At 39.5% G+C, this 16,794-nt stretch overlaps 1 protein-coding gene across 4 annotated transcripts in view; it reads right to left on the reverse strand.

Annotated features, from left to right (window-relative positions):
• lrp2a (low density lipoprotein receptor-related protein 2a) overlaps positions 1-16,794 on the reverse strand; it is a 313,171-nt gene that overhangs the window by 184,954 nt on the left and 111,423 nt on the right. For 3 of the 4 annotated variants that reach the window (XM_059647356.1, XM_059647357.1, XM_059647358.1), the window contains 8 exons: positions 15,251-15,391; positions 10,895-11,098; positions 10,028-10,220; positions 9,455-9,580; positions 8,217-8,347; positions 7,909-8,046; positions 6,427-6,708; positions 2,520-2,759 (listed from right to left, as the gene is read on the reverse strand). In XM_059647356.1, the coding sequence (XP_059503339.1) occupies positions 2,520-2,759; positions 6,427-6,708; positions 7,909-8,046; positions 8,217-8,347; positions 9,455-9,580; positions 10,028-10,220; positions 10,895-11,098; positions 15,251-15,391 (1,455 nt within the window). Of the gene's footprint in view, positions 1-2,519; positions 2,760-6,426; positions 6,709-7,908; positions 8,047-8,216; positions 8,348-9,454; positions 9,581-10,027; positions 10,221-10,894; positions 11,099-15,250; positions 15,392-16,794 lie in introns of those variants that run through there. The other variant, XM_059647359.1, reaches the window with a different exon arrangement.

Consider the following 16,794-nt stretch of genomic DNA (forward strand, 5'->3'; position numbering starts at 1 on the left):
TGAGAGTTTTTTTCTAATAGCCAATGTATTAAGGGACATAGACCAAACACAGGTATATGGGGTTAGGCCACACAACCACCATAATCTCACTGATTGGCAGAACAGGCTCAAAAGGACTGAATGGCCTACTCCTGTACCTGCGTTCCTAGATGACCAAAAACTGTTAGTTAAATGTAACTGCTTAGCTCAGCCCCATCGCCACGCCTGGTAAATCTGAATTGGGACTGATTCTTTATCTCTCAAGAGTTGCTTCTAAACCAAGAAAGCAAAAATTGGCTTGATTATTAAGCTTTGCTGCTTGGGACATTTCAATTATCAGTTATAATAATTACTAATTTAAATAATCAATTCATTGCTTTCGATTTTTTGATGAAGTTAATGTTTACTGTGATCGAAATCTTATCTTTCTGAAATTTGTTCACCACCATCCCGTCTCCCACCAAGACAATGTGAAAATGTTGACCACCCCTAATTCTGAATCAATGAAATAAAAATATATGCTGCAAACTATCCCTTCACTATGAAGCCATACTGAGAAGATCAATTTTATCTCCAATATTGTTTTTCCTAAGCTTGGTAGTATTACAACGATAGAAAGTTCAGCAAAACACAAGGACCCATCCTGACCTCCTCCCATGGTCCTGCAGCTCCCCCATCACAGATGTCAGCTAATTCATTAATTCATTTGATTCACTCAACATGAGAGCAAGAAACAGGTAGGTGCTATGAACTCAACAAAGATAAATCAGCCACAACAACACAGGTTGAAGCGCTGAGGGAATGTTCCAGAACTAGTCACACTTCTAACCAGGATGTTTCATTGATGTGACTTCCATCTACCTGACAAAGTGGAAAACTGCCCAGATATGCCCTGTGTAGCAGAAGAAGGGCAAAGCCAATGTAACCAATTATCACCCAATCAGTTAGCTCATCCCTGCTTTACCTTTCAAACACAATTTGATACTGATGGTGGTTAATACATGAAAAAATACCACATTGATTTAGTGAAGGAGGAAATAAATGATTGGTTGTGTGTAAGTGGATTTCTGGGTATATAAAGCAAAAAATAAAAGAGGGAAAAAGAAAAAAAAATAAAAATACAACTTCCAAATCACTAACTAAATTACCAAGAGCATAGTGGATTGAAATCTCATGGTGATCTATGTTTTGCTTTGTATAATAGCACTTAAAGAGACTTGTTGTAGTCCAGACAAATTTCTTAACAAGAACTGTGCACGTATCAAGATGGAACAGATTAATATTGAAAAGTGGGAACTGTGAGACCATTAGCATTCTCAGGTCAAGTATAGTAAAGATAAAATGCGAACAAGTCCTTCTTTTCTCTTCCCTCATGTTGAGACTTCGAAAAGTATCTGCAACTGCACATTATGTCACTTTCTTGACATAGACGTGAATGAATGATTTTATTGTCATGTGTATTTGAAAATGAAAAAAACAGTAAAATATAGTGAAAAGCTTTTCCACTGTCACCACGATCTGTCGCCATTTTGTACAGCATAAGAATAAAATAGAAAGATATGGTTTAAAGAGAGTCCATCAATCCTGAGCCAGCTCATCATCAATGATGTCTGTGCTGCCCTCCCTCTTCTACTGCCTCACTGCCATTTACATTGGACCCAAGCAATGCTGAAGTGGCCACTGTTCAGGTGCCATTTTTCGCCATTGGGCTGATTCTCCTCGCCACTGCCTCGTTGCCTCCTGTGTCAGACCCACATATGTCAGAGTCGCACCCCTCGCAGCTGGGCCCACCACATCGATGTTACTGTGATGTCCTTCCACCACTGCTTCGCTTCCACCAGTGCTGGACCCACCAACGATGAAGTTGTTGATCCTCAGACGCCATCTACCACAGCTGGGCCTACCACCTCTGCAGATGTAGCAGTCGCCGGTTCCAGTGCCAGGTCCTGTATTCACCAGAAGCAGGGGTTCACTGGCTGCCGCCACAAGGTCCACCCTGGGCCCACTAGAGCCCATGCTGGGTCCACTTGAGCCCGCATTGGGGTTCCTTGCTGCCACTGATGCTGTCCAAGCTCTGGACAACAACAAGAAAAAATCAAAAGTGGGCCAAAGCTCTAACATCAGCTGAGACCAACGCAGAAAGAGCTTTTAGCATTTGTGTATTGTGAGGAATTCCACACATATATCCATGGAAGAAAATTGTTGATGGTGATGATCACTTTCTACTAGAAGAGATCTACGGGACAAAATCTGTACAGAGCTCCAGCAAGACTACAGAGGATGCTTTTGAGACTTCAGAGTTAACATTTTTCTCAGAAATGGAAGCCACAAATAGAAACAGTGTTTGCAGAAACTCTAATTTAATCAAACTGCTTCTGCTGATGTAACCAAATATCCACCTGAAACCTAAAATTGGATCAGCAATTAAAATAAAGAGTTGTAATATCATAGCAGGTTATAACTGATAAATAGGTGACTTCAATTAAAAAAATAATCCACCCAGCGTCAATTAAACTCATAGAATAAAATATAATACATACCGCAGTTAAACTCATCGGAGCCATCTCCGCAGTCATTATCTGTGTCACAAACCCATCTTTTAGGAATACACCGGGAATTAGTGCAGGTAAAATAATTTGCAGTGCAAGTTGTGGGATGATGGGTTGGGCATCCCTTTTCATCACTCCCATCTGAGCAGTCATCTTGTCCGTCACATCTCCAATAATTTGGAATGCACTCATGATTGGGGCATGTAAAGGCAGATGACGAGCATGTGACATCTAGATACAGAAATATAGGACAATGATAAAAGTTCTCAAGAATGTTGCATGTAGCAGCCCATATTTTCCTTAAATGGGTAGATTAATATTTACAGCTAAGACCCATCAGATGGTAAGATGGCTGTCTCAGAGGGTAAAAAATGAGCAATTTGCACCAGCTTTGACTAAGTTAATAGTATAAGTTTTAAAAAGCCTTTCTATGCAACACCACACACATTAGTTTTGAATGAATACTATACAATACTTTAAAATACTAATGAAATAAACACGCTAACAAGATCCATGTGTATGTCAGAATTTAATCCTCTATTTTATGGAGCATAAACAATAAATAATTGCTTACTTGTACAAAACTTAAGTATCGCCAAAAGACAGATGAATTGAATTTTATCATCTTTTCAGAAGTGAAACAAGAAAACAAAAAATAAGTTGTGGCTCCAGCACAAGGCTCAAATGCTCTTGCTGAGTTTGAGTTTTAAGATGCAAATTAGAAGTAAGAGTAAGCCATTCATTTCCGGAAGCCTGCTCCACTATTTCAAAAGATCATGGCTGAAATGATTGTGGCCTCAACTCCACTTTCTGTATCTGATTACTCCCTTGCTAACCAAGAATCTATCCAACTCTGCCTCAAAGTATCTAATGACCCTTCACCCATTGCTCTCTAGGGAGGCAAGAATTCCATATGTCTCTCCAAAAGAAAAAAAACTCATCTCTGCCTCAAATGAGAGACCCATTATTTTAAACTGAGTCTCCTAGTTCTAATAATTCCCATAAGGGGAAATGTCATCTCACCACCAACTCTGTTAATTCCCCTCGGGACTTGATCTTATTGATAAGCATAAAGTCTAGTTTTCCAAAAACTCCAATGGACAGATGCACAAGTTGTCTAACTGTTCATCATAAGACAATCTCTTCATTCCAGGAATCAGTGAGGTGAGTTTTTCCTGAATTCATTCCACTGCAATTAAATGAACTATTAATCTGTACTGTCTATTTCCTGTTAGCTAACCAATCCTCAATCCATACCTTATGGCATCTTATCAAATTACTTTTGGCGATCCAACTACATCACAATTACAGGCTCCCATATACCTGTGGGAGTTGTTACTTCCTCAAAGAACTCCAACAAGTTAGTCAAACATGATTTCCCCCTTTATAACTCCATGTTGACTCTCGAGCATAAATTGCTTAAAGAACTTTGATATATCCTAAAAGGTAAAATCACCAAAGTCCTTTGTATCTTTTTCCTTTCAATTTCAAATGATTTTTTAACTTTCTTAGTTATTAGCAGTTTGGTGTGTCCTCACAGAATTTTTCTTTCTGACTAAAAATATCCTGGCTGAATGTAACTGAAATATTTTATACTGATACTGTATCTCCCTTGACAACCTAAAACCTAATTTCACAGTTCACCTTAATCAACTCTATCTTTGCCTTATTGCAATTGTCTTATATTTGATTTTGTTGTGATTAGTATTTCCAAGAGACTCTTTTAGTATGAGGTTATTAATTAATCCTGTTTCATTGCACACTATGAGGTCTCACTTGGCCTCCTCTCTGGTTGGTTCAAGAACTTATTACTCTAAGAAATTTCCCTAAGTAGACTTTATTATCTAATCTTCCATGCTATATTTGCCACCGATTCTTCATTCAATCGATTTGTAGACTAAAATCACCAATGCAAACTCATTGCAAACACTTTTGTGTTAGCCCTGCACCCTATCATACAGCAATTACTGTTACAGGGCCTACAAAATACATAGAACATAGAACATAGAACAGTACGGCACAGAACAGGCCCTTCAGCCCACGATGTTGTGTCGACGATTGATCCTCATGTATGCACCCTCAAATTTCTGTGACCATATGTATGTCCAGCAGTCTCTTAAATGTCCCCAATGACCTTGCTTCCACAACTGCTGCTGGCAACGCATTCCATGCTCTCACAACTCTCTGTGTAAAGAACCCGCCTCTGACATCCCCTCTATACTTTCCTCCAACCAGCTTAAAACTATGACCCCTCATGTTAGCCTTTTCTGTCCTGGGAAATAGTCTCTGGCTATCAACTCTATCTATGCCTCTCATTATCTTGTATACCTCAATTAGGTCCCCTCTCCTCCTCCTTTTCTCCAATGAAAAGAGACCGAGCTCAGTCAACCTCTCTTCATAAGATAAGCCCTCCAGTCTAGGCAGCATCCTGGTAAACCTCCTCTGAACCCTCTCCAAAGCATCCACATCTTTCCTATAATAGGGCGGCCAGAACTGGACGCAGTATTCCAAGTGCGGTCTAACCAAAGTTTTATAGAGCTGCAACAAGATCTCACGACTCTTAAACTCAATCCCCCTGTTAATGAAAGCCAAAACACCATATGCTTTCTTAACAACCCTGTCCACTTGGGTGGCCATTTTAAGGGATCTATGTATCTGCACACTAAGATCCGTCTGTTCCTCCACACTGCCAAGAATCCTATCCTTAATCCTGTACTCAGCTTTCAAATTCGACCTTCCAAAATGCATCACCTCGCATTTATCCAGGTTGAACTCCATCTGCCACCTCTCAGCCCATCTCTGCATCCTATCAATGTCCCGCTGCAGCCTACAACAGCCCTCTACACTGTCAACGACACCTCCAACCTTCATGTCGTCTGCAAACTTGCTGACCCATCCTTCAGTCCCCTCATCCAAGTCATTAATAAAAATTACAAACAGTAGAGGCCCAAGGACAGAGCCCTGTGGAACACCACTCACCACTGACTTCCAGGCAGAATATTTTCCTTCTACTACCACTCGCTGTCTTCTGTTGGCCAGCCAATTCTGTATCCAGACAGCTAAGTTCCCCTGTATCCCATTCCTCCTGACCTTCTGCATGAGCCTACCATGGGGAACCTTATCAAATGCCTTGCTGAAGTCCATTTACACCACATCCACAGCTCGGCCCTCATCACCTTTCTAATTGAGTTCTACCTTAGTTATTTTTTATCTCTACCCAAACCATCCTACATCTTACCTTTAGAACATCTCTGTTAATTAAGGATGATGTTATTCCAATATTCAAAGCTACCTTCTTTCCTTATGAATTAATACTTCATCCTCTTCCCCCTTGCTCACAAAAGTTACATCTGTCAGAAATGGGGATGGGGTTTCTGTACCTGGATCCTGCCTGCAATTTCCTGACTCAGTGAAAGAACAGTCCCAAGTTTGATATCTGAAAGGCAATTCTGTTTTCCGATTCTTTCCTGATAGGAAAAAGTATATTTCCACGAACAATTATACTAAGTTTCTGATGGGATTTTCTGGGACAAGAGTATCACGAGGGTTCAAAGTCTGCAAGTGTCCCAAGCAAAATGCTGCTTGAAGTATCATTCGGGATACATTAATTAAATATAATGATACATAAGAAATTGAAATCAGTAGGTATATACGAAATTTAATTAATATGACAAAGAGAAGTATTCTCGAAGCTGAGAACAATTAATCTCATTCTGTAATGTTTCATAATGTTGTCTTTCTTAAGCCAAGAATGTATTAATTAAAAGTGCTGAAAGGTAAATTTGATCTTATGTAACAAAAGAAATTAAGATCTTTAAACAAATCTAATGACTAGACTAAATTCCTCAATTGTACTTACACATTGGATACATTGTATGTAAATTTCAACAGTACGTACTTAAAGTTCCACAGTTTGCTTCATCACTGTTATCATGACAGTCATTAACTCCATCGCAGCGATTGTAACTTGGCACACATTTTCCATTGGCACAAGCAAAAGAAAAGAAGGCACACTGTTGAGTGGGTCTTTCACTTGATGGATCTTCAATGCAGTTAATGTTGTTGGAGTCAAGTTTCATTCCATAGGGGCAACCACAGACTCTCTGATAGCTGGGTATTGGGAAGCAAAAGTGACTACAGTCTCCATTGGGATTTGTCGGTTTGTTACAGTAGTTGGAACCTATATTATGAAAACAGTAAAATATCTGTCAAGTAGATATAGAACGAAGCAAGACATAAACATCAAAATTAATTAAAATAAATGTTTCCAGTATAGAGTCAGATAGACGTTGTTAAATAAGATTAGAAGTAAAATTCCTCCAAAAATTCATTTTTTTCCCAAATGTAATAAATTCTTCACCAAACTTAAAAGGAAGACATTTCCCCTTATACAAGCCACTGGCCCAATATTCTATTTTGGCCCAAAGATGACAGTAAGCAGATTGAAAAGTTAAAAAAGGAAGACATTAATTTATGTAACACTTTTCGCAACTACAGAAAATCTCAAAGTGCCACACAGTTAGAAAAGCACTTCTGAAATAAAGCTATTATTGTAATGTGAAAAAAAGCCATTTGTGAACGGCAAACATTTACAAACAACAAAGGTGATAAAAGCCGTTTTTGTATCCAATTTTTGTAGTGTTGATAGAGGCCAAGCCAGGGATACTATAGAAATCTTACCATTGAGACAGCAGACAGGACAACAGTTTAAAGCTCATTCAAAAGGCAGCATCTCTGTCCATGTGGCACTCTCTCAAGTAGTATATTGGAGGGTCAGCTTTGATTTTTGTGTTTGAGTTTTGGTGTGGGACTTGAACCAGCAAGGTTCTGTCTCAGAGGCAGCTGGCAGTCCTGAAATTCGGAGCAGTACGAATTTTTAACAGCATTCTACCCTACTTGCGCGGTTTTATCATTTTCTGATCAACTGAAGTATGGGTAACTTTTGCATCTGTTGTGTCAAAAGTTCATTGCTTCATTATTCCCTATGCTAATTGAGGATTTCACCCAGAAGACTATTCTAAAGGTAGAATAAAACTCCAACAGCTAAGGTGTGGCAATGCCCCATTGAGGTTTCCTGAATGGCCTCAGCCTTTACATGAAGTAAAACAATAAATCACAATAGGTGACAATTATTTTTATTCTTATCTGATGGAAGGTTTATTTCATTATGTAAAAGGCTTTGAATGCAATTTTCAAATGTGGTCTTCATTTTGAGCCAAATTAAATGGGGCTTCTGCTCCACCACAAACACATTTGTAAAACAGACGTGAGATTTTAGACATGCAGAAATTCTTTTGTCAATAATTTCAAATTTGAATCTGTTAGATCCATACATTTTGTAGATAATTAAGCTATCTCTAATTGGTTAATTTATACATACCAGTCTGTACAGAAGCATCAAATGATTTTACATGCATAATATTGTTGATGCCTCTCCTGATAATAGACATCCCACCACCATCCACTTTCCGAACACGGACTATTCCGTTCAGCCTCCAGTCAGTAAAGTATGCATAACCTACAGAGAAAAGACAATCAATGAACCATTTTTAACTAAACTAGCTGATGTAACTTTGCTCAGCACAACAAAATGAACATTATTATCTATCATGAAAGCTTTACAACATATTTTCTCATGTTTTTATGATAGGTTTAGTGACTTTGATATTTCATAGTATAATGACTTACCACCAAACACTGTAAGACCAAATGGGTGTGACATTTGGCTAACTTGATTGAGTGTCTGTCTGTCTGAACCACTGAAGGAACTGTGCTCAATTTTATCAAAAAAGGCATCCACCCAATACAGACGAAGAGAACTAAAAAAAAGCAGAAATGTTTGATTCAATTCAAATGAGGACTAACTTCTACAGAATGAAGTGCTGAATTGAAAACATGCACACACGTTAAGGAAATAAATTTAGCATTACAAGAAACTATTTACTGTCTCAACTATATAAGAAGTGGACATGAATTGGACTACATAATATCAAAACCTAGAAACTAACAAGACCTATGTGGGAACAAACATTGACAGAACAAGTTATGTGCAATGTATATATCATTCTGCAAATGTTATTCAGATTAAACTACAATATGCATTGCAGAGTGCCCAAAAATCTTTTATTTCTCTAATAGGTGAATGCCCACTGACAAAATTAGCATTTTTGAAGTTTTTTTTTCTTTTTAGGACAGAATGAGTTACATTTCTGTTTCAGAACATACACAGAATTACTTGCATTAATTCAGAAAACAACCAAGAAACCACATTTAAAAGGTGAATAATATAATTCCACTTAAAGCTGAATCTTAATTTAATTATTACAGGAAAGTAAAGGTAATTTCTTGTTTACATTTTGAAGAGAAAGCTTTTATCCTGGATCATTTGGTCACATGACAAATACCATTCCAAATTGCTAGCACAGCCAGCAACCTTCTAAGGTCCCTACATATAACACTCTAGGACAAGTCATGATCAGGTGAAATTGAGATTTGAAAGTCCCAAATGATTTATTTTCCCTTTCTAGCCTCGAGGTGCGATTTGAATATCCCATAGATGTCTTGATTGAAATCAGAAAGTATAATGGAGATAACAAAGTGTGAAGCTGGATGAACACAGCAGGCCAAGCAGCATCTCAGGAGCACAAAAGCTGAAGATTCGGGCCTAGACCCCAGAGCTCTGATGAAGGGTCTAGGCCCGAAGCGCCGGTTTTTGTGCTTCTGAGATGCTGCTTGGCCTGCTGTGTTCATCCAGCTTCAAACTTTGTTATCTTGGATTCTCTAGCATCTGCAGTTCCCATTATCTCAGTATAATGGAGAAGCTGGAGGATTGCTGCTCTTAAGTGCAATCTGAATATTTGTTGTCTGTTAGTAAATGGAGGAAAACATACAGCCATGACTTTTGACAGCTGTAAACTTAGCCTTACCTCCAGTCAATAGCAAGACCATTTGGCCAGCCCAGTGTTGTGTTAACTATTGCCACTGCATTTGACCCATCACTCCAGGCTCTCATGATCTTTGCTGGTCTGTACCAGTCTGTCCAGAAGATATATCTGTAAGTAGATTTTGAAATGGTAAATTTAAAAGTTATGGATTGTACTGTTGTCAAGTGAATCTCCAACTAAGCCAATAAACATTACCCAAAATCCCACCCATGGTAATTCATAAACATTCCAAAGAGCAACCCACCCAGGCCCAGCACCTCTGCCCTGTCCCCATAATCCCTCAATTACCATGGGCACATCCTTGAAAACTGTGGGGCAATTAGCATGGACAGTCCACCTGACCTGAACATCTTTGGACTGTGGGAAGAAACCAAAGTACACCACATCCACACAGACATGGATAAAGCATGTAAACTCCACACAGATAATCGCCAAGGCTGGAATCAGATCCAGGTCCCTGGCGCCGTGAGGCAGCAGAGCTAACCACAGAACCAACATAGCACTCAGTTAATAGGGAGAAAACTATAAATACTGTTTTTTTTTTGCTTTACTTACCCCATTAATGGATGCACAACAATGGATCTAGGATTGTTCAAGTTCTCAACAATTGTTCTCCTGGACTTATCAGCTAGACGCAGAACAGAAATACTGCTGTAACGTGCATCAGTCCAGTAAAGATTCCTTGAAATCCAATCAAAAGCCAGGTCTTCTACTCCATCCACTCTATTGGCAACTAGGATTTCCCGGTCTGTACGCCAGAAAGAAAAATCAAGGATTATTCATGTTAGTTCTTGGGTTTGATGATTAATATGTACAAATTTCTGTTTCAGGCTCTTACTTGAAATGTGGTAATTGCGAATAAGAATGAGAATGGGAATGAGGGACAGTGCACAAGAAGAAATGATCCAGACAGCTTCAAATCCAGCCTCCTGAGCTGATTCATACAATCTCCAGACCCTACAGCGACTTTTTAGAACTACTGACCGCAGCACAAATGAGAATAATGTAGTAGGGAATTCCCCATAAAGCATTGAGAATTGGGCAGAGCCTGCCCTCAACAGTAGTTGTCAAAGATAGATAAGTGCATGAAGTTTATTTGTTTATGGTATTAAAATATATTATTGATGTTTTGTAGGTGAAGTTGGCAGACTTAGCTCCCTACAAATATTTGGAAATTGACTTCCAGTTTTGAAATTGTTCCTAAGCATAAATCTAAGAGGACAGCAAGATGAGATTGTGTCTAAAAATAAAAGAACAAAAATTCAAATAATCGATAGATAAACCACAAATAGAAATTACACACCTACAAAACAAGAAAAATCCTCACCGTGCAATATTTTTCATATTCATGGTATCCTGTAAAATTAACGCTGGTATGATTATTTATTATTGATTATTCACATTGCTCTTGTTATTCATTACCTGTTCCATCAATTTTCTGTTTATAGATTAGATCCGTCCTTGTATCAGAGAAAAAGATTGACTGTTCTGCGGCATCAAAATCAAGTCCCACAAAGTAAGAGGGACTTGCAGTCACAGGCAAGATGACATCTTTCTGAGTGGAGATGTTGAAAGGAATTCCACGAACAGCCATCTGCGATGAAAATAGTAGGAACTGGGTCACGGCTGCAGAAGAAAAAGCATAAACTTTTCAAAATATAATGAAAGCAATATACCCAGGTAATCAAAAACAAAATCAATATTCAAACTGAGCAGGATAGTGCAGTAATGGCATAACTGATCCAAAGTATATGAATGGAGGAGATGGATGAGAAAAGAAAGGAGGGAAAAATTGAAATCAAATCACAGTACAGTGAGAAATGCCAGGAGCCAGAAGGGGAAGGGATAGGGAAGGTGATTGGTGAAAGGAAGAAACAGTAGCAATAATTAAAAAAAGGAAAAGGTGTAAGGGAAGAGCAAAAATGAAGTGACAAGTTTAACATTTAAACACATGGTACATGCACTGGCCTATGCAATGCTACATTTAAACGAAAGGTGGGTCAGATACTTGGAGATTTTTTTTTCTTTCAGCCACTCTTGGGTGTAGGCTTTGCTGGCTGGCCAGCATTTATTGCCCATTGCCAGAGGCTCTTGAGAAGGTGGTAGGAGCTGCCTTCTTCAACTGCTACAGTTCTTGCAATGCAAGTACACCCACAATGATGATAAGGCAGGAATTCTGGTGTTGTAGCCTTCTGTCTTATCAACACTTCTATCAGGGAATGTGGGAGCAGCAAATGGAGCTCACTATTTCAGTCTCTTAAACATTTATCATTGAACAAACATACAGGGCTGAATCCTACCAGAAATTGGCTAGGCATAATTTTTCTCAAGCTTTGTGGCGGTTTTCTCTCTGCAAGGACTAGCAAATTTTCGCATGTTATCATCCCAAACTCATTTCATTAACGAGTTTTGAGAAGATTTGTAACTCAGATTGAGTTTCTGGATGTGAGTTTGCTCGCTGAGCTGGAAGGTTAGTTTTCAGACATTTCGTCACCATTCTAGGTGACATCATCAGTGAGCCTCCGGTGAAGCATTGGTGTTATGTCCCACTTTCTATTTATCTGTTTAGGTTTCCTTGGGTTGGTGATGTCATGAGCGAACAGTCAATGGGGAACTTCAAACCAGCGTCCACAGGAAAACAACACATAGGGACCAAATACTGAACTACAGGAGCAACCATCCCAACACCCACAAACGAAGCTGCATTCGAACATTATTCCAACGAGCCACCACACACTGCAGCACAGAGGAACTACGCAGAGCAGAGGAAAATCACCTATACAGCGTATTCAAAAAGAATGGGTACCCAATGAACACAGTCCGCCGATTTCTCAGCAACAAACCCAAACAAACAGACAAAACGAGCCCAGAAACCATAAACACTCTCCCCTACATCAAAGACATTTCCGAAATGACTGCCAGACTACTCAGACCTCTTGACACCATGGTAGCCCACAAACCCACCAACACACTAAAACAGCAGCTAATGAACTTAAAAGACCCTATACAGACAACAAGCAAAACGAACGTCATCTACAAAATACCTTGCAAAAACTGTGATAAACACTACATTGGACAAACAGGCAGAAAGCTAGCCACCAGGATACATGAACATCAACTAGCCACAAAAAGACATGACCACTATCACTAGTGTCCATACATACAGATGAGAAAGGATACCACTTTGATTGGGACAATACATCCATCCTAGGACAAGCCAAACAGAGACGCGCACGAGAATTCCTAGAAGCATGGCATTCCAACCGGAACTCCATCAACAAACACATTGATTTGGAGCCCATCTACCATCCTCTGAGAAAAAGAACAGGAAATGACATCACCAATGCAGGAAATGACATCACCAACCCAAGGAAACCTAAACAGATAAATAGAAAGCGGGACATAACACCAGCGCTTCATCGGAGACTCACTGATGATGTTACCTAGAATGGTGACGAAACGTCTGAAAACTAACCTTCCAGCTCAGCGAGCAAACTCACATCATATCATTAATTCTGTACCACCCCATTATGGCAATCAACTCATTTGATGCTAGCCCAATTCTCCATGGATGAAAGTACTTACCACTGCTGTGATATCCTGAAATTCAGATGGGCACCATTTTTTTTAAGATAGTTGTTCTCCCAGTCAAATCCTGGCTGTCCAGACCTGCCCTGAATGATTTGTGATATTTATCCTGTACATGCTAGATAATGAGAAATTGGCACCTGCTGTGTAGACAGGGACCTGGCGGTACATGGGGTGGGAGAGAGGAGGGATGTCCCCTTCTTCCAGAACCATCAGAGGAATTCACAACAACTACAGAGATAATGGGAACTGCAGATGCTAGAGAATCCAAGAAAACAAAGTGTGGAGCTGGATGAACACAGCAGGCCATGCAGCATCTTAGGAGCACATACTGCTTGGCCTGCTGTGTTCATCCAGCTCCACACTTTGTTATTTCACAAGAACTGTCAGCCCAGTCCAAGATTGTCTGCCAGGTCAATGTTCCCTCAACAGTCTGGCAGAACACCCAACAGTAAGACGAGGAAGAAGAAGGCAGCAAATGGCCTTCTTGGTTCAGCTAAAGTACATGCTACCATCTTCTCTTTGCTACCTTACACTCACTCTATCCTTACTACTACATCCACCTCTCACCAATGTACATGCAGCATCTTATCTCACTTGCTCTCATCCATCTAATGTCCCATTATTACCAACTCTGCATGCCTCTGCAGTCTCCACTTTCATTCTGAACACCTGACCATTATTCCCATTTGATCTAATGATAACAGCTGTGCTATCCACTTCCATCTCACTCAGCCCCTCTTTTTCCCTCATTCTAAGGGAAAATGACCCATAACTGGGCAGTAAGTGCCTAAACGGGTGATGGAATACCCAGCATTCAGCCCCTCATCCCATATTATGATCCAGACCATGATCTTATCGAGCAGACAACTAACTGTCCACAAGTCACTAGGCAAGTGTGCCTGGATCCTCTGAATTAAGGATGTCTCATTTGACTTGACTGAGTACTGTTTCCCTTTGACTCTGAGACATGGCCATTTTCTTGAAGCACACGCAGTGTATTTGCCACATACACTGCTGGCAGATGGCGTACGTGTGAGACTGGCACAGTATAGTTCCATACATCAACATGCCCACACCATTGATTGATTACTATAGGCAATCATGACTTGCTGCCTTGATTTGTATCAGTAAGGCAAGACGGAAGTACCTTGATCCTATAAGTTCTAAATGAGCTGGTGAAATGCAAAAAGGTAAGGCAAAGATGCTGTGAGCATCCAGGTGAATGAGCAGTAAGACAACAAGTGAAAATCCTGGAGATGCACCCTGCTCCAAACCATGAGCTGGATGCCTGTACCTGCACACAAAGGGTGCTGGTGTAATCCAAGGTACAAGTACTGGAATGCAGAAACATACTGTAAGTGAATTTCAATTGTGCAGCGAAGGTAGGAAAGTTGATATATGTTAAATGCCATTGTTCTTGGATCTGAGGCCCATATGGTCACTGTCCATGCACTATGCCCTGAGACACTGGTGTTGGGTGTCTAAGACAGATGCCCAAAGGAGCTAGAGTTGCCAGACACCTGCTGTAGTTCTCATATTGGGAATTCTCTGTGTCTAGCTTCTATCTGGTGGGTTGAAGAAAGAGAGACTGTGTATCATAATCAGGCAATATTAAGTAATAATGAGGATGATAAGAAGCAATGTCCCCATAAATAGGCATCTCACATCTCACTAGTGCCAATCTTATGATAATATCTGGGACATGTTCTAAATGCAACTGTTGGTCTCTATATCAAGAAGGGCCTTAATCAAATATTACTTGATCACCATAGTCCATCTCATTCATAGCCTGGGAAACCTTGCCCACTAAAACAATGCTTGCAAGTTGACTGGCCCATTTCTTCACATCAAAAAGTACAAATTCCTGCTCTAATAATATGCTCTGTAACTTCCTGTGAGAGGTTATGCTTTCTTTCCTGATTGCACAGCAGTTCTTTCGTCACAACACTTTCGGATATGATACACTGTCGAGCTGACAGAGTCACATATTACTGTACTTTATTCAGACAATAATATTTCTTACTATATTATTAATTGTAAAATTCATACAAAACTACTGAAATGCTATGAAGTTAATGAAGGTACGTATAAGTAAGCAACACAGGAGAATACTCCAATGTGAATTTACATAGATTATCCTAAAATGTTTTGTTAAAAAGTAAAAGAGTTTAAGGGCCATTCTCATACCATAGCAATGTTTCCCATCATGGTGAAGATCAAAACCTAATCTGCACCGACATCGGAAACCCAGGCCATCATTGTCAGTTGCATGGCTAAGGATGCAGATATGTTCACATGCACCATTATTCCTGCCACATGGATTTCTCACTAAAATGGGTGCATACAAAACAAAGCAAGCATCAGATTAAAGCATTTTTTTTGTAAAGAGGAAGTGTCATGCTGTCCACATTACATTGCAGGATAGAAACGGTGTTAGAACAGTGTGAAGTTAACTATTGTACTTTATCACTAACAGGACATCATATTGCTCTTTTACAATAGCTGAAAAACACTCAATTGATCAGCTGATAGTTATTTTTTTTTAAATCAACCTGTTCAGAGATTTTATTACACATTCTGGAGCAGGTGAGGCTTTAACTTGGGTCTCACCAGTCAGGGGTAGTGAAGTGTCATTCTTTTTCCTTCCTTTGCACATAAAATACAATTCCTCACCTGATGGGAAGGCCATTTCTACACATAATTATTGCAAGCTTTATATTACTGAGTGAAATAAATTGTGTTAAAAAAAAGCACATAAATATTTACAAAAATCCATGGATTAGCAAAGGCAGATGAATTAGCAAAAACAAAATCAACTGCTAACGAACCATTGGGTAAGTGATAATGGGAACTGCAGATGCTGGAGAATCCAAGATAATAAAATGTGAGGCTGGATGAACACAGCAGGCCCAGCAGCATCTCAGGAGCACAAAAGCTGACGTTTCGGGCCTAGACCCTTCTCTGATGAAGGGTCTAGGCCCGAAATGTCAGCTTTTGTGCTCCTGAAATGCTGCTGGGCCTGCTGTGTTCATCCAGCCTCACATTTTATTAACCATTGGGTAACTTTGGCCGCTGAAAAGCCTATTGCATGCATCAAACATATTTGATTTAAAAGCAGCAGCATTCCAAATCTACCGTATTCCGAATATCAATCCAAATATATAATAATTAAATGTATAGTTGCTACAAAAGTATTTTTTCAGTTTGTTATAAATACAAGGTGCAGTTTAACATTAGTTTTACTTTTGAAGGAGATGGAGAAAAAAAATATGCTTTCCTTGTTATTAAATTATTACCTGGAATTGAGTAGCGTGAGTACAATTTCAAAGTTATGGACAATATAAAAATTGGCAATGCAGGAAATAATGGGCATTTTAGAAGCAGACTTCAGTATGACATATGCAGATTTTTTAAGTCGCTGGAAGGTGCAATTTAGTGTGGATAAGTGTGCAGTGGTGCACTTTAGCAGAAACAACATGAGAAGACTGACTATTTTGAGTGGGTACAAAAACAGACAAAACAAGAACATGGAGCCACAAAAATATAGATTGGGAAAGACATATTGATAAGGTTAATAAGAAAGCATTTGGTCACATAGCTTTTTAAGATGGGCATGGAATCTAAAAAGCAAGAAAGCCACCCCACACTTTAACAGATTATTGACAGGAACTCGAGTTGGCTTATGTGCATAATTCTGGGGACCGCATTTAGGAAGGGTGTCAAGATCCTGG

The sequence above is a fragment of the Stegostoma tigrinum genome, chromosome 7, assembly GCF_030684315.1.
Source record: "Stegostoma tigrinum isolate sSteTig4 chromosome 7, sSteTig4.hap1, whole genome shotgun sequence".
NCBI classification, from domain to species: Eukaryota; Metazoa; Chordata; class Chondrichthyes; order Orectolobiformes; family Stegostomatidae; genus Stegostoma; species Stegostoma tigrinum.